The sequence below is a fragment of the Amblyraja radiata genome, chromosome 25, assembly GCF_010909765.2.
Source record: "Amblyraja radiata isolate CabotCenter1 chromosome 25, sAmbRad1.1.pri, whole genome shotgun sequence".
Lineage (NCBI taxonomy): Eukaryota > Metazoa > Chordata > Chondrichthyes > Rajiformes > Rajidae > Amblyraja > Amblyraja radiata.
The window spans coordinates 32,110,358-32,132,393 of record NC_045980.1 but is presented as its reverse complement, the minus strand read 5'-3'; the positions used below and the strand labels follow the sequence as shown (position 1 = coordinate 32,132,393).

The window sequence follows — 22,036 nt, the reverse complement described above, 5'->3', positions numbered from 1 at the left end:
TGATTCAGCACGGAAGTTGCACATTCTGTCTTTTGTGACCGTGCCAAATTTTCACTCCATTTTCCCAAATGCCATGTAAATGTTCCCATTCAACTTTATATCCATTTCCACGTTAAAAGCCAATGTTAAACTACACTTGCAGGTATTACATCACAGAATGTTACAATTTGCTGTTTCAATCTTTGCAAATCAATCACCCCCTGGGTTTTTCTAACTGCTTTCACAGTTTGCATCATCTGGTTAAGGAAATCCCTTGGAATGGAAACAATTTCTTCCTACTGTCTTCTTAATTGAGTCCCTTTGCTCTATGGAAAACAACTCGGGTCTCTTCAGTCCTTCATGCCTATTAGTATCCTAATGACTCTTGCCTGGAAAGCACTTGACATCCTGAAGTGCAGTGCACAGAATTAAAAATATTGTTTCAGCTGTTCCTAAACAGGTATTTTGTAAAAGCTTTGCGATCTATAAAGTTGACCATTTTTAAAAATTATTTTAATATAGTCACTTTCAAAAAATGTGTGTCTTAAAATACAGACCCCCCCCCCCCCTTCCTTCTACCCACTATCCTTGCCTGCATTTCATTCCCCACCTTCAGATTCCACCATTTGCATCATTTTTATCTTCTCCTCTCATTGCCTCCAGTCTTGGCTTCTATCTCCACCCTTCTTCTCCTCCCCTGATTATCTGCCACCTAATCACTCCTTACCTGGATCCATCCATCAGTCTGACCTGAAATGTCACCTACCGATGCTCTCCAGAGAAGCTGCATGACCCTCTGAGTTACTACAGCACTCTGTGTTGTTCCTTGAATCACTTGCCAGCTCTTGCCCCACCCCTCGGGAGGATTTAAACTAGGGAGACCAGGGTGGGTGCCAGAGTAGTAGGTCAGCAATTGGAACTAGTGATGAGGAAAGTAGAGATTAGGACCAGTATGTTTCATGCAGGCATGCAGGGAGAGGCGAAAGAATATGGTGAAGCTGATGGCCTGAAGTGAGTTTATTTCAATGCAAGGAGTATTGTGAAGAAAGCACATGAACGTCGACCCAGGAACGGTGCTTGGGACTGCGATGTTGTGGCCATGATGGAAATGTGGTTACAAGAGCGACATGACAGACAGTTCACTGTTCCAGGGTTTCAATTTGAGATGTAATAGAGAGAGAGAGGCTCCCTGTTGGATTGCAACCTTGTCGTGGTCAGGGAGCTTGTGTGTCTCATTGGCCCATAGAGCTTTGCCAGCGGGAGATTCGTCTCCTGTTAGGGTCTTCCATGCTGGACAGGTCGAAGGGTAGAGGCGAGACGAAGAGCGATCCACTGGTCCTCCAGGTTGGAGTTTGAGCACAGGGCTAACAACCCTGTCTCATAAAACAAATATGTTACGGAACAAAGGTAAAATGACCAAAGAGGTTGTAAATTTGGTCAAAAAGAAAACGGAGGTGTTATTTCTAAAATGCACAAATCAAATGTGCGTAAATTTTCAATCCTCCTGCCTTCAAGCAACACTCTCATCTCCAAGAAGAACTGTAAGAATGAATAGGTAGGAAGGAACTGTAAATACTGGTTAATACCGAAGATAGATGCAAAATGCTGGAGTGTCTCAGTGGGTCAGGCAGCATCTCCGGAAAAAAAAGAATGGCGTTTTGGGTTGGAGCCCTTCGATAGACCAACATTTTGTGTCTATGGTCTATAAAAATGAAGCTGATCTCCACCATTACTACTCTTGCTCCCCTCAATAATATAAGATATTTCCTATTCAATCTTTTGAAAACTTTGACTCTCAAGTATATCCCAAAGAGTTATTTTGTACATGGGTTAAAGCAGTGAGTAACAGCACAGTATTGATCAGTGAAGGGACTTGTGCCAAAACATGGTCAAACCTCTGATCAGACACACAGGCTTTTTTGAACAAGATCAACAGAGCAGGGATCAAAACAGAACTTTTGGATTTTCGCTTTAAATATCCTTGCTTGGAGCAGTAAATTGTGTTCCTGTCTCCCACAAAGGAGATACTATTGTCTTATTTAACATCTCCTAAATAGCCATGGATAATGTATTGAAACCAAAACATTCCAGATCTGTTGGGGCGGCACGGTGGCAGCAGCGGTAGAGTTGCTGCCTCTCTGCGCCAGAGACCCAGATTCGATCCTGACTACGGGTGCTGTCCGTACGGAGTTTGTATGTTCTCCACGTGACTGCGTGGGTTTTCTCCAGGTGCTCCAGTTTCCTCCACACTTCAAAGACGTACAGTTTGTAGCTTAATTGGATTCGGTAAACATTGTAAATTGCCCCGAGTGTGTAGAATAGTGCTAGTGCACAGGGATCACTGGTCGACACTGGCTCGGTGGGCTGAAAACTCTGTTTCTGTGCTGTATCTCTAAACTAAACTAAACTATAGTTTCATCTCGTGTTCCTGTTGGGAGAGTCTACGACTAGAGGTCATAGCCTCAGAATTAAAGGACGTGCTTTTAGGAAGGGGAGGAGGAGAAATTTATTTAGTCAGAGGGTGATGAATCTGTGGAATTTGCTACAGAAGGCTGTGGAGGCCATCAATTGATATTTTTAAGGCCGAGATAGATAGATTCTTGATTACTGCAGGTGTCAGAGGTTATGGGGAGAAGGCAGGAGAATGGGGTTAGGAGGGAGGGATAGATCAGCCATGATTGAATGGGGGAGTAGACTTGATGGGCCGAATGGCCTAATTCTACTGCTATTCCTTATGACCATCTGATGAGACATACTGAGCCATTTTCAAAATGGATTTTTTTGTACTTCATGTGGATTAATTATCACTTTTCTCCAACAGCATGACGTTGAAACAGTTGATCCACGGGGCCGGACACCATTGCACCTCGCCGTCTCTCTTGGACACTTGGAATGTGTGGAAGTGCTGCTTCAAAACAATGCTTCTGTCGTCAAGGAGAATGCCAAGGGATGGACAGGTCAGGAATATTTAACAATCGGATCCATCATAGGGCACAAAATCAAATACAGGCACCTCGCGTTTTAGACAGAAGTTACGGGCTTAAAAAGTAGTGTGTAAGTCAAACATAAGCCAGGTAAGCCACCTGACTACACTGCCTACACTACACTAGAGGAGGGTAAATCTGCCTCCACTGACTACACCACAATGAGGGTAAATCACATCACACTACATTATAAAGCTTTCCCTTCCATCTGTACAATTCTTTACCTGAAATGCTTGATGTTAACTGTCGGAGCATAAAACGGAGAAAGTTACCCGTTTGTGAGCCATGATTGGAAAATATGGTAGGCGGATAGATTTAAACATGTGATCTACTAGCTTCATTTGAGTTTTCGTTCAGCTATGCAAAACCAAACTTGCAAGATCTCAGGCCATGGCCTCGGAATAAATGGACATACCTTTAGTAAGGGGATGAGAAGGAATTTCTGTAGTCAGAGGGTGGAGAATCTGTGGAATTCGTTGGCACATGTCTGGAGACCAAGTCGATGGATATATTTTAAAGTGGAGTTTAACAGATTCTTGAATAGTACAGATGTCGGGGATTGTGGGGCAAAGGCAGGAGATTGGGGTTGAGAGGGAAAGATAGATCAGCCATGGTTTAATGGCGGAGTAGACTTGATGGGCCGAATGGCCTAATTCCGTGCCTAGAACGTGCAAACATAATATTGAAAGCTGATAAGTAAATTTGCCCAGGCATAAATTTGAGTGTGTTATTTGAGAAAATCTGAGCACATAAATTAAACTTGGGTAGTAATTAGACAAGCACACTATTATAAAAATGTGTAAATCTATCACAGGCAAAACAGGTAAAAGGAGCATGTACAATCTTTGGGCGGCTGGGAGAGCCTGGGGTGGAAGAATGAGATGGACGAACGGTAAGATTAATAAAGATAGACGATTAGTTGGGGCATTTGCCACTCTAGCGAACACTTGCCTAATAGTTCGGCCAGATCTGCTTCCTCCTTTTTAGATTAAAACATTTTTTTTCCTTCCCAATTGGTGAAAAACAGCAAGCTTTTGTCAACAAATGCAGCACTGACACCTTGCAGTGTGAGGAACTGCACTTTTTACACCACACCCTCGCAGTCTGTGGTCAAGTCGCAATGAGTAACAAAATGCAGCCAAGGCGGAAGAGGAAGTTTTATTTATAGCAAAGCAGGCACTAACTCAAAACGCAAACAAAATACAGGGAACATGATCTTATGGCCTCGCTGGGTGTTCCCCAAATTAACACCCAATTATTTTCTGTCTTTGGATTTATTAAGGGAAAAATGTTGAAATCAGAAAGAATTTTATAAGTGGTGCACAAAGCTTAAACATAACTTTTGAAGTTTTAAACTAAATACAAGTCTGACGACGTTTGGGTCTCCCTTCATGTTTCACCAATGTCCATCACTCTGTGTTGGACTGTTGGCTTTACATTTCATTTCTCCTTATCTGACACCTTTTTGTCTTATTTTTACCTCCAGCCTTTGTCACTGGCTTCACCCATTGGATAATCATCCCTTCACCCCCCCCCCCCCCCCCCCCCATCACTTGTATCCACCTATCACTCGCCAGGTTTTGTACCACCCCCACCTCTATTTTCCGGCTTTCTCTCATCAATGAAAATCCTGAATTCTTGCCTTTCAGTTGAAGGACATTCATTGATGAAGCAGCTGAAGAAGGATCTTCTTCTTCTGCAGATGGGTCTCAAACTGAAACGTCACCCATCCATGCTCTACAGAGATCGCCTCTGAACTTTGTGTCCTCTTGTGTATCAACCAGCATCTACACCCTTTTTGTGTTGAGTCTGATTCCAACCAGTGAGGGATTTTCTCCTGGATTCCCTTTGACTCTAGTTTAGCCAAGGCTCCTTGATGTCATTCATCATCAAATGCTGTCAAGGGCCATTACACTCATTTTGCCTCTGGAATTTAGCGCTCTCGTCCCATGTTTGGACCAAGGTTGAGTGACTTTGGCGGAACCCAAGCTGAACCTGTGCAAGCATGTTGCTTCTAAGCAAGTACCACTTGATAGCACTCACGATTATCTCTTCTGCCAATTTGCTGATGATCAAGTGGAGAGGTAATCGGTTGGTTGGATTTGCCCCAGGAGGGGTTGGATTTGTGGGCAAGACGTTCCTGAGCAATTCTCCACATTGTTGGCTGGGCGCCAGTGTTGTAGCCACACTGGAACAGCATGTACAGGCATGGCAGGTTCAAAAACACAGGTTTTCGGTACGATTGCTGGAATGTTATCAAAGTCCACAGCCTTTGACGTATCCAATGCCTTTAGTCATTTCTTGACATCACATTGAGTGAATCAAATTGGCTTCTTCTTCTTCTTGCGTATGGCGTGCACAGCCTAAAGTTGTAGGACAACTTGTTCTATTTGATCTTATTTGATTGTGCACGCCGGGTTGATTGCATTTGTCGAAACAGGGCGGACCACGTAAAAGTTGCAATCTTCCACCCCATCAAATTGGCTGAAGACTGGCATCTATCTTGCTGGGGACCTCTGGAGGAGGCCGAAATGGATCATCCACTCGGCACTTCTGAATGAAAATTTCTGTTTTGCACTGATGTGCTGAGCTCCACCATCTATGTGAGTGAGGATATTTGTGGGAGCCTTGTCCTCCAGTGAGCTGTTTAATTGTTCCATACCAAGCATGACTGGATGTGGCATATTTAACAATTTTCCTGTGAAACGAGTCATGCTACATTTAAAGATGCTAAGTAAATCCATTTGTTGTTGTTACATTGGAAGATTACAGGCAAGTCGTCTAATAAGTGTATTACCAATCGTTACTCATGGCTTAAATGTTTCCTTCACTTCAGTTCTACAGGAGGCAGTCAGCACAGGAGATCCTGAGTTGCTGCAGAAAATTATTCAGCATCGGGACTATATCAGAATAAACTCTCATCTAAATGGAGTTCCAGAACTACTCAACATGATACAAAAGGTAACGACCGCCCTAGCATCCTGAACAAGTTAAATAAAAATATAATTTTAATATATATTCGTTTTAGTTCAAAGATTTCATTTGCATCATGATTCTGTCTTTAGAATCCAATTCAGAACATTAATTGGTATGTAACTTTTTTTCTCATGTATGTACTCTGCAATTCTCCCAAACTACGACTAGTTAATTTCCAACTTGATTCAAATACACCCAGTTCTGTTCAAACCAAAAGCCAGCCAAATAATTCTCAAAGTTAGTGGTTCTTGCATTCTAAGTTTCTGTTTGCATAAGTTAAGAAAGGCAATGGGGATGATCCCTTATTGTTATCATCTAGATTTATCATTATATAACTTCCCACCTCTTTCGTTCTCACTTACAAAGCATACCAAGCCAGAGAAGCCTAAGGCAACTTGGTGTGTATCAGATAACTAGTCATTTGTGGTGGGTATCACAACTGAAATATGCCCTTTTCTTGATGATCTGTGAAACGAAGCTTAATAGATTGTAATTGGGAACAAAAACCAAGTCCAGTTGAGAAGATGATGTAATTTAATCAGCGCTGCATGCACTGGGGATATTCCTGATCTGTGAGACTCGGCTCAGTTCAGCTCCAAATTGATTCATCCGAGGAATTAGTTTATGATTGAACTCTTAACTCCTAACTTAGGATAGTAACCGATTAATGTTGTTTCTATCTCTTTTGTTACTCTTGTCTATTATGTTCAATTTGGAGGGCAGCACAGTGGCGCCGCGGTAGAGTTGTCGCCTTACAGCGCCAGAGACCCGAGTTTGATCCTGACTACGGTGCTATCTGTACAGAGTTTGTACGTTCTCCCTGTGACCACGGGGGTTTCCTCCCACACTCCAAAGACATGCAGGTTTGTAGGTTAATTGGCTTCTGTAAATTGTCCCTAGCGTGTGCGATAGCGCCGGTGTACGGGTGATCGCTGGTGGGCGTGGACTCAGTGGGCCGAAGGGCCTGTTTCCACTCTGTATCTCTAAAGTAAAGTCTAAGGAAGCTAAACTTTTCACTGTAGTTCAAAGCGCTTGGCATTGGGATCACTCCTCCTGCCATTTTTTTGCCTTCCTATATATTCTCTGTGAAATCTTCCTATAGTTGATTTTTTTTTTATTGCTCCCAATAGATAGATTCCGCTAATAAAACAATTGTCCTCCTTAATGTTAAATAATTGTCAATCACTACATGAGAGAATGCTAGGTTAAAAATTAAACAATAAATAACTTTGCACTCAGCTATCTTTAGACACCCCCATTGGGTTTGAATGAAAAGCACGTCATAATTAATCAAAGTTTCTTGATTAATGTAAGAAAGTGGAAATTTGGTTCTATTGTATCTAGGTTTGTCCGAAAATGCACTATTGGGATGGACAATAGACAATAGGCATTGGAGTAGGCCATTTGGCCCTTCGAGCCAGCACTGCCATTCAATGTGATCATGGCTGATCATCCCCAATCAGTACCCCGTTCCTGCCTTCTCCCCATATCCCCTGACACTGCTACCTTTAAGAGCCCTATCTAGCTCTCTCTTGAAAGTATCTAGAGAACTGGCCTCCACTGCCCTCTGAGGCAGAGAATTCCACAGACTGTGCAAAAGTGTTTCCTCATCTCCGTTCTAAATGGCTTACCCCTTATTCTTGGTTCTGGACTCCCTGAACAATGGTGCAGAGGAATCGGTATTGCCTAAAAAAATTCACCCCTGATGGGCATTACTCCCTCTACTCCCCTCTCCCATCAGGCAAGAGGTGCCGAATTATGAAAACGCTAACCTCCAAATTCAGGGACAGTTTCTTCCCAGCTGTTATGAGGCATCTGGACCATCCTATTACCAACCAGGGTGTGGTCCTGTGCTGCCACCTGCCTCATTGGGGACCCTCGGACTAGCTTTAATCAGATTTTACTGGACTTTAACTTGCACTAAACATTATTCTCTTTATCATGTACCTGTGCGTGACAATAAGAAGCTAAACTACTTAACACTTCAATGGTAACAACTTGTTGTACTGTGTCTCTAAATTATCTTTGATATTGCCTTTGTGAAACAAATTTTGTTAACGAAGGATATTGGTCCAACTAACCTACACTTCAACAATACTAACTAGGATGAATTTTTATGTGATTAAAAAATCATTGACTTGAAACGTTAAATCTGACCACTGAGTAATTTTAGATTTTTCTCACCCAAGAAAACCTAATGCTAAATTAATGAACTTCTAATTTGCTTCCCTATCAACAAAAAAATCTAACTAATTTAAAAAAAGGCTATTTAAAAAAAAAAACAGATGGAAGAAGGCTTTGATGCGAAATTACCTTTTATATTCCAGCACAGTTGTACCGTTACCCGTTCCTTTACTAATCTCTCACTGATTATTTAAATTAAAAATAAACTTTAATAAAGAATATTACACTAGGTTGTAAATACATTAGCTAGTTTAGGTCTTTTATATTTGATCCAGTACTGCGGAATTAATTGTGCTATTTTGTTTTTCATACTATCTTCGAACTTTTGACGATGTACTTAACCCACCTTTTAAAAACATTTCTTAACAGACTTCTGATTTCTATGTGGAGATGAAGTGGGAGTTTACCAGCTGGAGTAAGTGTACTTGTTTTCAAATTAACTCGTTCTATATCCCTGTATTGGCAATGATCCTTTTCAGATGGCTTTTGTTCTATTTAAAGCATGATTTACTCAATGCTGGAATGAGATGCCAAGATGTATTAGAAGGTTTAGCCAAGTATTTGTATTTGTGCTGCTTATGGTCAGAATAGATGTCCTATTCTGCTTTAGTCTTGCCTGAAATTTCCTAATTGATATTGGGAGGTGCCTTTACTCCATGTTATGAAGCTTATTCTTTACTCCATGTTATGAAGCTTATAATAACATTTTGCATTTGCCTATAGTTTTATAATGAAGTAAAGTATTGCAAAATATTCCAAGGTGGTTAACGCAATACAGGTTGTGTCAGGTTATGAATGCCTGAATTACATATGATCGAGTATTTGGGAGACCATTGGAATGGATTTGCTAGCTGCTGCTGCTGCAGGCATCTTCAGCAATGTGGGAACCTGGATCATGGCAGTAACATTGCATAGTGCAGAGAAATCTGAATAGTTGAGCTAAACAACCTGGCTTAACCACACTTTGTTCTTGGTTGACCAATGTTTGTACGGATGTCAGAGGTTATGGGGAGAAGATGGGAGAATGGGGTTAGGAGGGAGAGATATCTCAGCCATGATTGAATGGTGGAGTAGGCTTGATGGGCCGAATGGCCTAATTCTACTCCTATCACTTATGATCTTATGATGATTTAAATATATTGCCGAGCGGCCACATTTTGAACTTACAAACTCCTCAGAACCGTGTCGTAACCTGAGGAAGAACTGTAAATGAAGGAGATCTATCCAAAAGAAAATACCATCCTGAAGGAAGTTATTAAGAAGACTAAGAGGCTTTTGCATCCAGTAGGGATTTGTACACTTGCACCTGTTAGTTGGTTTCACTCATTGCTTGGTTTTAAGCCTACATCACTGCTATAACATTCCTTCTAATTTTAAAGAGTTAGTGTAAACAAGAGCAAAGTGGTTTTAAATCATCTGGGTTTTTTTTTTTTAAAGCTACTGCTATTGTTTGTCATTTGAAGTAATCAAACATTTATCTTTGAATTATATGGGTTGCTTCCTTTTCCCAGGCTGCTTTGACTCTTAAAGGGCCTGTCCCACTTGGCGATTTTTTTCGGCGACAGCCGGTGTCATTGACTGTCGTCTCAGGTCGCCAAAAGATTTTGAACATTTCAAAATCCAGCGACGACAAAAAAATGTTGCGACACTTGAGACATCGCGCGTCAATACGTCGTCACGCCACGGCTTTTTTGGTTAGTCGATGATTCTGACAGTCGCCGAAAAAAATCGCCAAGTGGGACAGCCCCTTAACCCTGACAATAGCTTGCATGGCTAGTTTCAAATGTTGCATTGATATATGGTTGTGGAAGAATTAAATTGTATTTTAAACCTATGTAGTGAATCTTTAAGTAAGTGGACAAGCGTCAAATTGCCTGTAACATATTTACATCAAGCACATGCATGGTACCAAGGTGTAAAATAGGTCCAAAGGTACAAAAATAAGGTGTTTTTATAATATGATTTTCTCTGCCACGTTAAGGCTTAAAAAAAAAAAAAATTCTTCCCGTGCACGTTTGTTTGATTTTTCTCACTTTTCCAGTTCCCCTGGTGTCCAAGATGTGCCCAAGTGATGTCTACCGTATATGGAAGAGTGGTGCCAACCTACGGGTAGATACCACCTTGCTGAACTTTGAGAATATGAGATGGGAAAGGGGACATCGCAGCTATATTTTTAAGGGAAAAGGTAAATGCAGGAACTTCAAATTTGGATATCAAGGCTTTGTGAGTTTTTATTTTCTTCTTCCTCAGATTATATTAATCTTGAGGCAACCACATTGTAAATCAAGCAATTCATTAAGCAGAGCGATCTGAAAATATCTAAATATCCAATTACATTTTTTTTAAATTAAAAATTAAGGGTGACACAATAACGCAGCTGGTAGAGCTGTTGCCTCTCAGCGTCAGGGACCTGGGTTCAAATCTGACCTTGGGTGCTGTCTGTGTGGAGTTTGCTCATTCTCCCTGTGACCGCATGCGTTTTCTCCGAGTGCTCCGGTTTCCTCCCACATCCCAAGGACATGTAGATTAATTGGCATCTGTAAAATTGACCCTAGTGTGTGGAGGGCAGATGTGAAAGTGTGAACAGGTGATCGATCGGCATGGACTCGGTGGGCCGAAGGGCCTGCTTCAATACTGTATCCCTAAACTAACTAAAGTAATCTGGAGACCTGGAAAATAACTTTGGCCTGACAAGACTATCATAATAGATTTATCGTAGTTTAGTGGGGAAAAAGCACAGTTTGGTGAAATGCTGTTACGTAATTCAGAGAGGCTTACGGTTCTGTCATGTTTTGATCTTGATTATGGTGGTATTAGTGGTGTTACATTTGGTTCCTTCCTTCCATGCTCATTGGCTAGTAAATGGAGGAGAAAGTGGGTAATAAGGCAAGACTTGCACTGTTGTTCATAATTTTGATGGAAAATATACACAATGGCACATGCAATAAGAAAAAATGTAACTCTGCTAACTCTCATTATTAAATTACCTGCACACACTGTCTAGATTTCCAGATGAAGACTGTATCTGTTACAGTTTGGGAGCTTGCTCCTTCTGAATCTCTGGTTTAAATCACTAATCAAACAGCTAACAATAGCCTATTCCCATTATCATCGTTACTCTTTTGCATATCTCTCTACATCGTACATCGTAATCTATAACTCTCGTTTCCCATACCCCTGACCAGTCTGAAGAAAGGTCTCGACCCGAAACGTCACCCATTCCTTCTCTCCAGAGATGCTGCCTGAGTTACTCCAGCATTTTGTGTCTATAATCAAGTCAAGAACCTCAGTGTTGAGAATAGTTTTTTTTTAATTTAAAAAAAAAAGGTGATCTTGCAAGTCTTCACTAACTGTTTTATCTAAATATAATTGATTTTTAAGTTGCCATGATCTGTCCGTTTCTTCCATTGTTAAGATTGTCATGATTTTCTTTTTGATGACAGCTGACAGGGCAGAGTTTATAGAGATGGACCATGATAACCAAGTCGTAGACCTGGAACACTTTGAGCTCTTGCAAGAACAACAAGGTCTCACACTGTCGTCTGTAAGACCCACGTCGGATCAAGTTGCAAGTCGCCTTACTACCCCCATTGTTTCTACGTACCTTGATACAAAAAACATATCATTTGAAAGGTAACCTTAACCTTGCACCCTGAATCTGAAATTCTAGTCATCACTATAGCTCAGTGCATGGATGTGATGATGGAATCTTAAGATAGACCCAAAATGCTGCAGTTACTCAGCGGGACAGGCAGCATCTCTGGAGAGAGGGAATGGGTGACGTTTCGGGTCTTCTTCAGACTGACTGAGTCTGAAGAAGGGTCTCGACCCGAAACGTCACCCATTCCTTCTATCCAGAGATGCAGCCTGTCCCGCTGAGTTACCCCAGCATTTTGTGTCTATCTTTGGTGTAAACCAGCATTTGCAGTTCCTTCCTACCCAGGGAATCTTGTGTAAGTCAGTGATCTGTTTAGCTGATAGGATTCTGGCATCAAACACAAATAAATAATGAAGGACCATGTAGTGCAAGTAATTTGCTACTGATCATAAAGCAGCCTTGTCATTACAACTGATTTATCAGCTTAAATGACAATTAGATTTTGAGGTCGGAAAAGTGGTAAACTTACCCAATTATGTGAAATTAATGGAGCCTACGACAAAGACTGAATTAATTTAATAAAACTAGAGAAATTTGGAAATGTATTCTCACTGTACACTGGAGTAGTTTAACTTCTATTTTTGGATGTTTCAGTCTTTTCATTCAGGGGGTGGCATGGTGGTAGAGCCGCTGCCCAGGCGCCAGAGCCCCGAGTTCAATCTTGACCTCGGGTGCTGTTTGTGTGGAGTTTGCACGTTCTCCCTGTGACCACGTGGGTTTCTTCCGGGTGCTTCGGTTTCCTTCCACATCCCAACGACATGAGGGTTTGTCAGGTGATTGGCTTCTGTAAATTGCCCCTAATGTGTAGGGAGTGGATGAAAACAATGGGATAACATAGAGCTGGTGTGATTGAACCTGGGTCTCTGGCGCTGAGGTACAGACACTACCAGCTGTGCCAATGTGCTGCCCCGTGAATGGGTGATCGATGGTTGGCGTGGACTCGGTGGGCCAAACGGCCTGTTTCTGTGCTGTATTTCAAAAGTAAACTAAAAAAAATAGATCGGATTTGTCTACCCATTTGACTGAGCAGTGTAATCCTTGTGCTTGGAGTGTTCCCGTGACTGATTTATTTAGCCACTTTATTCATTTTTTGCGGTTGTCATGTAAAAGGTGCTGGACCATGAAGGAGATGATTGACCACAATGGAGTTAGTCCTTTCTTCCACTTTGAGGTGGCTGGTCAATCCAAACTTCCCATTTTTATCTATTTTAATACTATAACCTTTTTATGCAGAAGAAGATATTTGTAGATTTATGTTCAGCAATGTAAACAACAAAACAACGTGATGTTAATGCTTAAAAATAATTGGAAGTTTCAGGTAACTTGAATGAAAGAGTTTTAATTAGATTATAATACACAACAGAGCTAGTAATACATCTTGTTTGTTACTGCTTCTCGTGAGTTTATAATGTACTTTTATTTATAAAATAGGGGTCCAGAATTGCACAATCTGCTCTGTTGCTAGTTTTATTTTCCTTTTTGAACCTCAATCTAAATGCCGCTACAATTGATAAAACGGTCATTCTAGGTGACGCAGAGATTCCTTGAACTTCTTCCAGTCTTATGTGCTCCATTTAGTGGTCACAATGTGGCTCGTCTTCATGAGAGAAACCAAATGCAGATTGGGCGACAATCGTAAAGAGTGACAGGGACACCAATAAGCTTCCTATTGTCTTCTGTTTTAATACTCTATCCCATATTCTCTCTGGCCTGCACTGCTATAACATGGCTCAAGGTAACCTTGAGGAACAGCATTTCATCTTCTGTCTGGGCATGTAGATACATGACAAATTCTACAACTTGAGGTAATGAGCTTTCTCCATCAGTTTCAGGCCAGGCCATTCATCCATGATATTGTGTAGGAAGGAACTGCAGATGCTGGTTTACGCCGAGGATAGACACACAATGCTGAAGTATCTCAGTGGGTCAGGTAGCATCTCTGGAGAAAAGGAATAGGGACATTTTGAGTCAAGACCCTTCATCAGCCTTATTCCTTTTCTCCAAAGATGCTGCCTGACCCGCTGAGTTACTCCAGCAGCTTGTGTCTATCATCTATGAAATTGGCTGTTTTCTCTCCTAATTAGCACAAGCTGACCTCTGGATCTCTCTACAGCTCTCCATTTCATAAATCTTTATTTTCACTTACTAACTTCCCTCATGGCTTTTATGAACAAAGAACACATTTTTGCTTTGTACATGTCCCCATAATTCCATTGAACAAATGACCTTGTTTACAAACATCCCTGGCCTCACCTCTTCAGACATATTCCCATTGTTCTATTCATCACTTCCCCTGGCTCTTCGTGGCCTGATATTAATTTGTTTTCTCTCCTTCCCAATCAGACAAATGTCTTTTGACCTGAAATTGTGATTTTTGTCTCTTTCTACAAAACCTGCCTGATCTGCTGAGCATTTCTATCATTGTCTGAATTTAACTGTTGTGTTTTCTCATGCCTAGTGCTCTCCCTCTCTCCCTCATTTTCTCTTTTATATACTTTTTTTTCTCCTACACTTCCTCGTTGTTTCTTCCTTCACTCAAAGGCCAAGGAACTTTAGATCAGTCCATTAAGCTTTGGTGATGTATGCATGACACTGAAGTATTAAATTAATTGGGGATGTTTGGAATATAGAGCACATGACGAACAATTTTTGAAATCACATGCATTCAGTCTGTGAAGTCTGAGTTGAGACATGTCATGGGTTTTTACAGGTTTTTTAAATGAGCTCTTTGTTTTTAAAATGCTGGGAACTTTGGTTGAGTAGGTTGGAAGCAAGATAAACTAGATTATGCTGAGTTACAATAAATGTAACGGAAATCTAATTACTTTGACTTTGGAACTCGTTAAATGCAATCTCTCCATTTGCGCAAATAAGACTGAAGCAGGGGGAGGGGGGAGGGAGAGAGAATGATACGTGATAATACAACATAGTCTTATTACAATCTGCAGTCCATTGCCCTCCCCCCCCCCAACCCCCCCCCCTTTCTCCTCCAACTCCTGTTCCCCACCTGGATGCACCAATGCCTCCCCCCCACACACACTTCTACATTCTTTCCTCTGGCTTCACAATTTATAACTTTTTCTGTGTTACACCTTCTGCTTTAATCTCTTGCCTTTGTTGCAACCATCTGCCTATCAGCCTCCTCCTCGCCTCTGTCCACTTATTGCCTGTCACGCTCTGTCTGCCTCTCTGCTATCCCAGCTTTTTTCCGCTCTCCTCTACCACACACGCAGTTTGAAGAAGGCTTTCTTCAGACTGCTTGTTTTCGGTTGATTACCTTTCAGCTGATGAAATTGTATTGAATTTTAAATTTAACATTCTGCTTTTTTTTTTCTCCCCTCCTCCACATATGCTGCCTGGCCTCTGCAATATTGTCTAGATTTTCATCTGTTCAGTTGGTGTGAGATGCTGTAATTAACTCTCTGCTTGTCTGACAGGAATAAGTCTGGATTTTGGGGCTGGCGGACGGACAAGACTGATGTAGTGCAAGAGTATGAAGCGAAGGTATAGGAAGTTTTGTTTTGAAAAACTAATTTCATTCTTTTCATTATTTATATATTCATGTTATGGACATGCTATGAAAACTCATGAGGAGATCTTCCTGAAAGAAAGTTCCACTCCCAACCCTTTTCTGGTCAGCTCCAGTGTGCAATCGGGTCCTTCAGCCCACCGAGTCCACACCGACCAACGATCACACACGCACTCATGCTGTGTTGTCCCTCTTTCACATCCTACACGCTCCGAGCCATTTACAGAAGTCAACTAACCTACAAATCATGTCTTTCCAATGTGGGAGGAAACCGTAGCACCCAGAGAAAACCCAAGTGGTCTCCAAGAGAATGTTCAAACTCCACACAGACAGCATTGAACCCGGGTCTCTGGTATTGTAAGGCAGCAACTCTACCCCTGCGCCACTGTGCTGCCCTTTTAATTATAGTTTCTAACTCTGGGAAAGAGACAACTTGAAATGTGGTGTCCCAAATCTTGGGGGGATAAAAACCTCCCATTGAGTTAATTCCACATAATTAATTTATTTTTGATGGGAATCGAGTGCAGAACAATCTCCCAGTGTTATGGGAAATGTGAGATGTGAATGCATGTATTGATAGTCCACTAGAATGGTGTGTTCTCCGGTTAAACAGTTCCATGGTTGATGAGCACAACCATATCAACAAAACAGCAAAGGACTTGCACGTTGTGAATCTCTGTCTTGAGGAGATACGGCAAGATTAAAAGCTTAGAAAGACACAAAAAGCTGGAGTAACTCAGCAGGTTAGACAGCATCTCTGGAGAAAAGGAATAGGTGATGTTTCGGGTCGAGAAGCTGTCTGACCCGCTGAGTTACTCCAGCTTTTTGTGTCTATCCTCAGTTTAAACCAGCATCTGCAGTTCCTTCCTACACAACCATTAAAAGCTTTGTTGCTTTTTCTAGGTATTCACTGTGAACAATGTCAATGTGGTAACAAGGAGTAGATCAGAACATCTCACTGAAGATGAAAAGGCCAAATATAAAGGTAAAACAAACTGTTCAAAACTAAGGTATGAAAAATCAAAGAGACCAGGTTGCACCACTGGCCACATCTTCCCATCTGCACTCCTTTCTGCTTTCCGCATCATCTCATATTTCGCCTGGGCAGCTTACAGCCCAGTGGTATGATTATTGATTTCTCCCACTTCAGGTTGCCCTGGCATTCCCTCTCTTTCTCTATCCCTCCCCCACCCAAGTCACACCAGCTTCTCATTTTCGCCCTACAAACAGCCAACAATGGCCTGTTTCCTTTATCATCATAAATTTTTGGCATATCTTTCATTCATTGTTCTTTATCTCTCTGCATCACCGTCTATATCTCTCATTTCCCTTATCCCTAACCAGTCTGAAGAAGGGTCTCGACTTGAAACGTCACCCATTCCTCCTCTCCAGAGATGCTGCTTGTCCCGCTGAGTTACTCCAGCTTTTTGTCTCTATCTGCATAATGGAAGAGTCTGAAGAAGAGTTCCGACCCAAAAGATCGCCTATCCATGTTCTCCAGGGATGCTTTCTGACCCACTGAGTTACTCCAGCAGTTTGTGCCTTTCCTTGGTAAACGAGCCATCCAAAATTTATTGTTTCTTCATAATGGAGTCTTTGATTAAGAGGAGCAATTTAGTAATGCCAAATATGAATCTACAGACCCCTGGATTGTATGAGAAGCACACTGAGGGAATTTTAAGAACGTGGGATACTTGATCAATGAGTCAAACTACTTGATTCATCGATGACGATATCATAGCACAACTGAAGATTTATCGCCCCAAGCATAATTGAAAGTAAAACTAATGCTCGTTTTCTTTTGTGCTTTCATTTTGCCTTCAGAGTGTCACAGAGCATTGTTTAGGATTTATTATGAAGTGTAGCTATTGTTACGCTCTGGGAAATGTAACAAACACATTGTGCAGACCAAGCTCCGAGAAGTAGCAGGTTGATAGGAACAAGATAATTTACATTTTGTGATATTTGATGTGGTACGGATATAACTACTTTTCTCTTCAAATGCAAAACCCAACATGAAACCCAATTTGATTTTTAATATCAATAATAAACCTTAATTCTAACTGCGGAAAAGTAGTTTTAATTCTTAAAATCTCTGCTCGCATTATCTGACTTTGCATTGACTTCTTTTATTTTCCAGATGATAAAAACCCACTTGAATCTCTACTGGGAAAAGTAGAGGAGCACATCAGCCCACAGAATGGAGTAAGTTGCAGTGAAACTCTGCAGCCATGTTTTGTTTGCCCATTTAGGGCAGCACAGCGGCGCAGCTGGCAGAGCTACTGCCTCTCTGCACCACTACACCAGATATCTAGGTTCTATCCTGACCTTGGGCGCTGTCTGTGGAGTTTGCATGCTCTCCCTATGACTGCATGAGTTAATTGTTGGTTAATTGGCACCTCTAAAATTGACCCTACTGGGTAGGGAGTGATGAGAAAGTGGGATAATGGTCAACTTGTGTAAACGGGTGACCATTGGTTGGTGTTGGTATCTGTGGCCTAGCTTGAGTTGGGTGAGCCATGGGTCCTGTTTCCACGCTGCATCTGAACTACGCATGGACATGTGGAGCTACTTACAGAATAGTAATTTCTATAGTTTGAGTATCTAACCAACCAAAATTTAAGGTAAACCATCCAGAAAAGGCCAAATTCCCATGTGTGTACATTGGCACGGTATTATTTAAGCTGAAATGTTTTCTTGTGAGACATTGCCTTGTATTCTTACTTTTTGTTTGACTTGCAGCACCTTATCACAGAAACTGCAACCATCAATAACCCCACGTCAATCACGCCAGAAGAATATTTCGACCCAGAGTTTGACCTTGGAGACCGGGACATCGGTCGCCCCATGGAGCTCTGCATCAAGTTACGCAAGTAAGGTCACACAATAGCCACACAGTTTTGGAGGGAATGTAGAACTGCTTACAGCAGAAACGGGTGAAAATAATGTAGGACATCCTTCCTTATCTGGTCATAGTCATGCTGACATTGGTCTGGGACGGTGAGAGTGTTGCAATGTGTCGAAAGTGGGAAGAAATATCAATTTGCCGATGGGAAAGAATACGCGAATAAGTCATACGCAAATGCAAAATATCATGATGTACATCCGTGGATTGTCACCTTGTCGTGGTGGAGAAGCTTGTGTGGTCCTGAGATCCTGAGAGCGATGCCGTCTGGAGCTATGCTCCTGGCAGGGCCACCCATGGCAGTAAGGTCAAGGGGGGGGACTCTGACAAAGAGCCAATCCAACCAAGACCTCAACGGTGGAACAGGCGGAGGACGATGGATGACCTTAGTGGAGCGTCACAACGGCTGGGAAAGCGGATGAAGGCTGCAGCAGAAAAGGGTCTCCGGTCGTCTTGGACTTCATGCCATTGGATTCTGAATCAGATCTGTCAAGGTGGTTGTCTGTGCACCAGTCTCCCCATGTTAAACAAACTCACGCACAGGCGTCCTCCAACACTGGAGACACCCATGGTCAGCCATGACTGAAGGGGGCATAAGAAGAATAAAGAAGAACACGATGTTGAAAGACATCAGCTTATCAACTAAAACTAAAAACTAAAAGAGCTTACCCATGCCCCACCCACCCCCCATGCCCATCCATCCATCCACCCATGCTCCATCCACCCCCTTATTTAAGTAAATCTACTAGTTAAGATTAAATAATTGAATCTCAACTTTGATTTTTTTTTAACCTGCCTGTTGTGTACATTCTTAAAGTATAGAGCAAATTACTGGCATTAATTTGAACATTGCTGACCATTTCCACTATCATTTGTAATTGTCACTGTATGTCATGTTGTTACTTGTGGGCGGAGCACCAAGGCAAATTCCTTGTATGTGAATACTTGGCCAATAAACTTACTTACTTACTTGCATTAGATAGTGAGTGTATTTCCCTCATTTTCAAGTCAAATTGTTACCTGTGCTTAGAATTCTTGCTCTTTTGATACTGGAGAACATGGACAGGTGACGTTTCGAGTCATGACCCCTTCAGACTGAAGAAGGGTCTCGACCTGAAACATCACCTATTTATGTTCTCCAGAGATGGTGCCTGACCCCAGCACTTAGTGTCCTTTTGTGACAAGTAGCATTTCTTTGTTGCTACTATTTGATCAAGCCTTTTTATCCCAATATCTTAAGTACTTTTTTTAGACTGAGAGCCAACCTTTGACTAATTACTAAAAAAGACACAAAGTGCTGGAGTAACTCAGCAGGTCAGGCAGAATCTCTGTTAAGACATGGATGGGGACCATTTTGGGTCGGGGCTCTTGTTCAGACTCCTTATGACCAGGAGTGACCTCTCAGACTGACCGCTCAGTCTGAAGAAGGGTCTCAACCCGAATGTCACCTATTCCTTTTCTTCCAGAGATGCTGCTGCCCGACCCGCTGAGTTACTCCAGCATTTTGTGTCTATCCTTTTCACCAATTACTGTACTGTGAAGCACATGGGAAATTTTGCTACATTGATACATAATTTAAGTCATTAAGATCTAGAAATTTGCAAAACGCCTTATACATTATATTTCTCTCCTGTTAACCAGATTTAAAGCCACGTTGTGGCTCTGCGAAGATTACCCACTGTCTTTTGCAGACCAGGTGATTCCAATCATCGATCTTATGGCAAGGAGCAACACGCACTTTGCAAAACTCAAGGACTTCATAACTTTGCAGTTGCCACCAGGATTTCCTGTCAAAATAGGTAAAAGTCCTACTACATTAGTATTGCCCATATTTTTTAATGTTTTTGCTATCATAAAAGGTCTGATGTGGCAACATACGGTGAGGACTGTATCAGATTTGTCTTCCGCAGCTAATGTGCTTTCAGCTCGGCAGTAAGTCAGTGCCCACCTGCTATGAAGCGATGGAAGCATTGGCAACTGTGAAGTGGTATCTCACCTAGCCTCGGTATCATCGAGGAAGGAGAAGAAAATACCAGAGGTGGAGTTTGGAAGAAGAGGAAAAGAGGAGTAGGGAGAAAGTCTTTCAGCCTTGGGTCTATCGTAGTACTCCCACATAAAGCCACTTAATTAATCTCCCACTCCAGAAATGAGTTCATAATCCAGGCTGAAAAATCCATTGTAGATGGGGAACTACAGTATATTGATGTCTTTGGAGGACTATCTGTACTTTCAGGAGGAAAAGAAAAATACCTATGCAGCTAACTGTAAACATTTTGAGATGTTCATGAGATATTAAAGTACGGTGATTCACTGTGCACGTGTTTGTATGTTCAGTTGCTAAGTTCTATAGTTGTTTACAAGCCCATCAAAGTTAAAAGTTGATTTTGGTAACATTGCACCTCTGAACAATAGCTTGTTTAACCCCCCCCCCACAGGTTTAGGGTGAAGGGGAAAAGATGTAATAGGAATTCTTGCCATAGAGGGAGTACAGAGAAGGTTCACCAGACTGATTCCTGGGATGTCAGGACTTTCATATGAAGAAAGACTGGATAGACTCGGCATGTACTCGCTAGAATTTAGAAGATTGAGGGGGGATCTTATAGAAACTTACAAAACCCTTAATGCGGCTTTTTCACGGGGCGACTTGATGCAAGATGTAACCAGAGTGAAGTGGTCATGGTCTAGCACGATATCACACGATATAACGGGGGGTAGATAAAGAGTTCCCACGGTACTCGGCATTTCTGTTATTTGTGCGAGTGACTTGTCCGTCTCCCGAGCTTTCCCGTTAAATCTTGAATGAACATTGTGAAGTGTTGTTAAATCATCACGTGGCACAAATGATGTCACTTTTTTTTCACACACTATAAATATCCTCCCTTGGTTGAATTGGCTCATTTGGAGACATGTTTTACTGTGTATGTGGGAGACACAGATGGACTGAGCACAGTACCTCGGTCTTACTGTGTGTGGGAGAGGGGGAGAAAGAGACGTACACTCACAGAGGCAGAGTCTCTCAGCCTGTGTAAGAGGGAGGGAGGGAGAGAGAGAGAGAGGCACACACAAGGTGGATGTGAAATCTCACCTGCCTGTTTCAGTGACAGACACCCCCATCTGTCTCCCCCTCCTCTCCCTCGACTCCCCCACCTTTCCCTCCCAACTCCAGTCCCGTCCCGACCCCCTGGGAAACTGAATAGAGCAACAATCAACTGCTGCCTGTGCGCTGATATGACAATAAAGGCTACTTTACTTTACTGAGTTAAAGAGTTCCCATGGTAGACTGTAAAACTGGGACCCTGGTTCTGGACTCCCCCAACATCGGGAACATTCTTCCTGCATTTAGCCTGTCCAATCCCGTAGATACTGATTAGACCGGTATCTATTTATTTACTTTATTAATGATTTCAATTAAATATTGGGAACATCAGGCCGCAAACGTTATTTCTTGAGTGTTAGTGCCAGACTTTGACTCGACCTTCCTAGTTAGCCGGCGCCTGAGACTGAGCCAAGAAATGTCCAGACCTGACTTCAACACAAAGTGATGGAGGAACTCAAAGGGTCAGGCTCGTCCAACGCTCTGTGTTTTGCTCGTGATTCCTGCATCTTCAGTTCCTCGTGTCTACAGACCAGAGTTGCCACTTGACTCCGAGATGACCATCACAAAGCATACGGAAGATAGACACGAAATACTGGAGTAACACAGCGGGACGGGCAGCATCTCTGGAGAGAAGGAATGTGTGACGTTTCGGTTCGAGGCCCTTCTTCAGAGTCTCGTCCCGAAACGTCACCCATTCCTTTTATCCAGATGCTGCCCGTCCAGT

The 22,036-nt window shown here is 42.1% G+C and overlaps 1 protein-coding gene across 1 annotated transcript in view; it reads left to right on the top strand.

The window, feature by feature from the left end:
* The window catches only part of ankrd13a (ankyrin repeat domain 13A), a 31,825-nt gene that overhangs the window by 1,917 nt on the left and 7,872 nt on the right, over positions 1 to 22,036 (top strand). The window contains exons 2-11 of the mRNA XM_033043772.1: positions 2,801 to 2,936; positions 5,800 to 5,924; positions 8,493 to 8,538; positions 10,165 to 10,308; positions 11,567 to 11,756; positions 15,219 to 15,285; positions 16,214 to 16,295; positions 17,451 to 17,515; positions 18,053 to 18,183; positions 19,857 to 20,014. Coding sequence (XP_032899663.1) covers positions 2,801 to 2,936; positions 5,800 to 5,924; positions 8,493 to 8,538; positions 10,165 to 10,308; positions 11,567 to 11,756; positions 15,219 to 15,285; positions 16,214 to 16,295; positions 17,451 to 17,515; positions 18,053 to 18,183; positions 19,857 to 20,014 — 1,144 coding nt within the window. The remainder of the gene's footprint in view (positions 1 to 2,800; positions 2,937 to 5,799; positions 5,925 to 8,492; positions 8,539 to 10,164; positions 10,309 to 11,566; positions 11,757 to 15,218; positions 15,286 to 16,213; positions 16,296 to 17,450; positions 17,516 to 18,052; positions 18,184 to 19,856; positions 20,015 to 22,036) is intronic.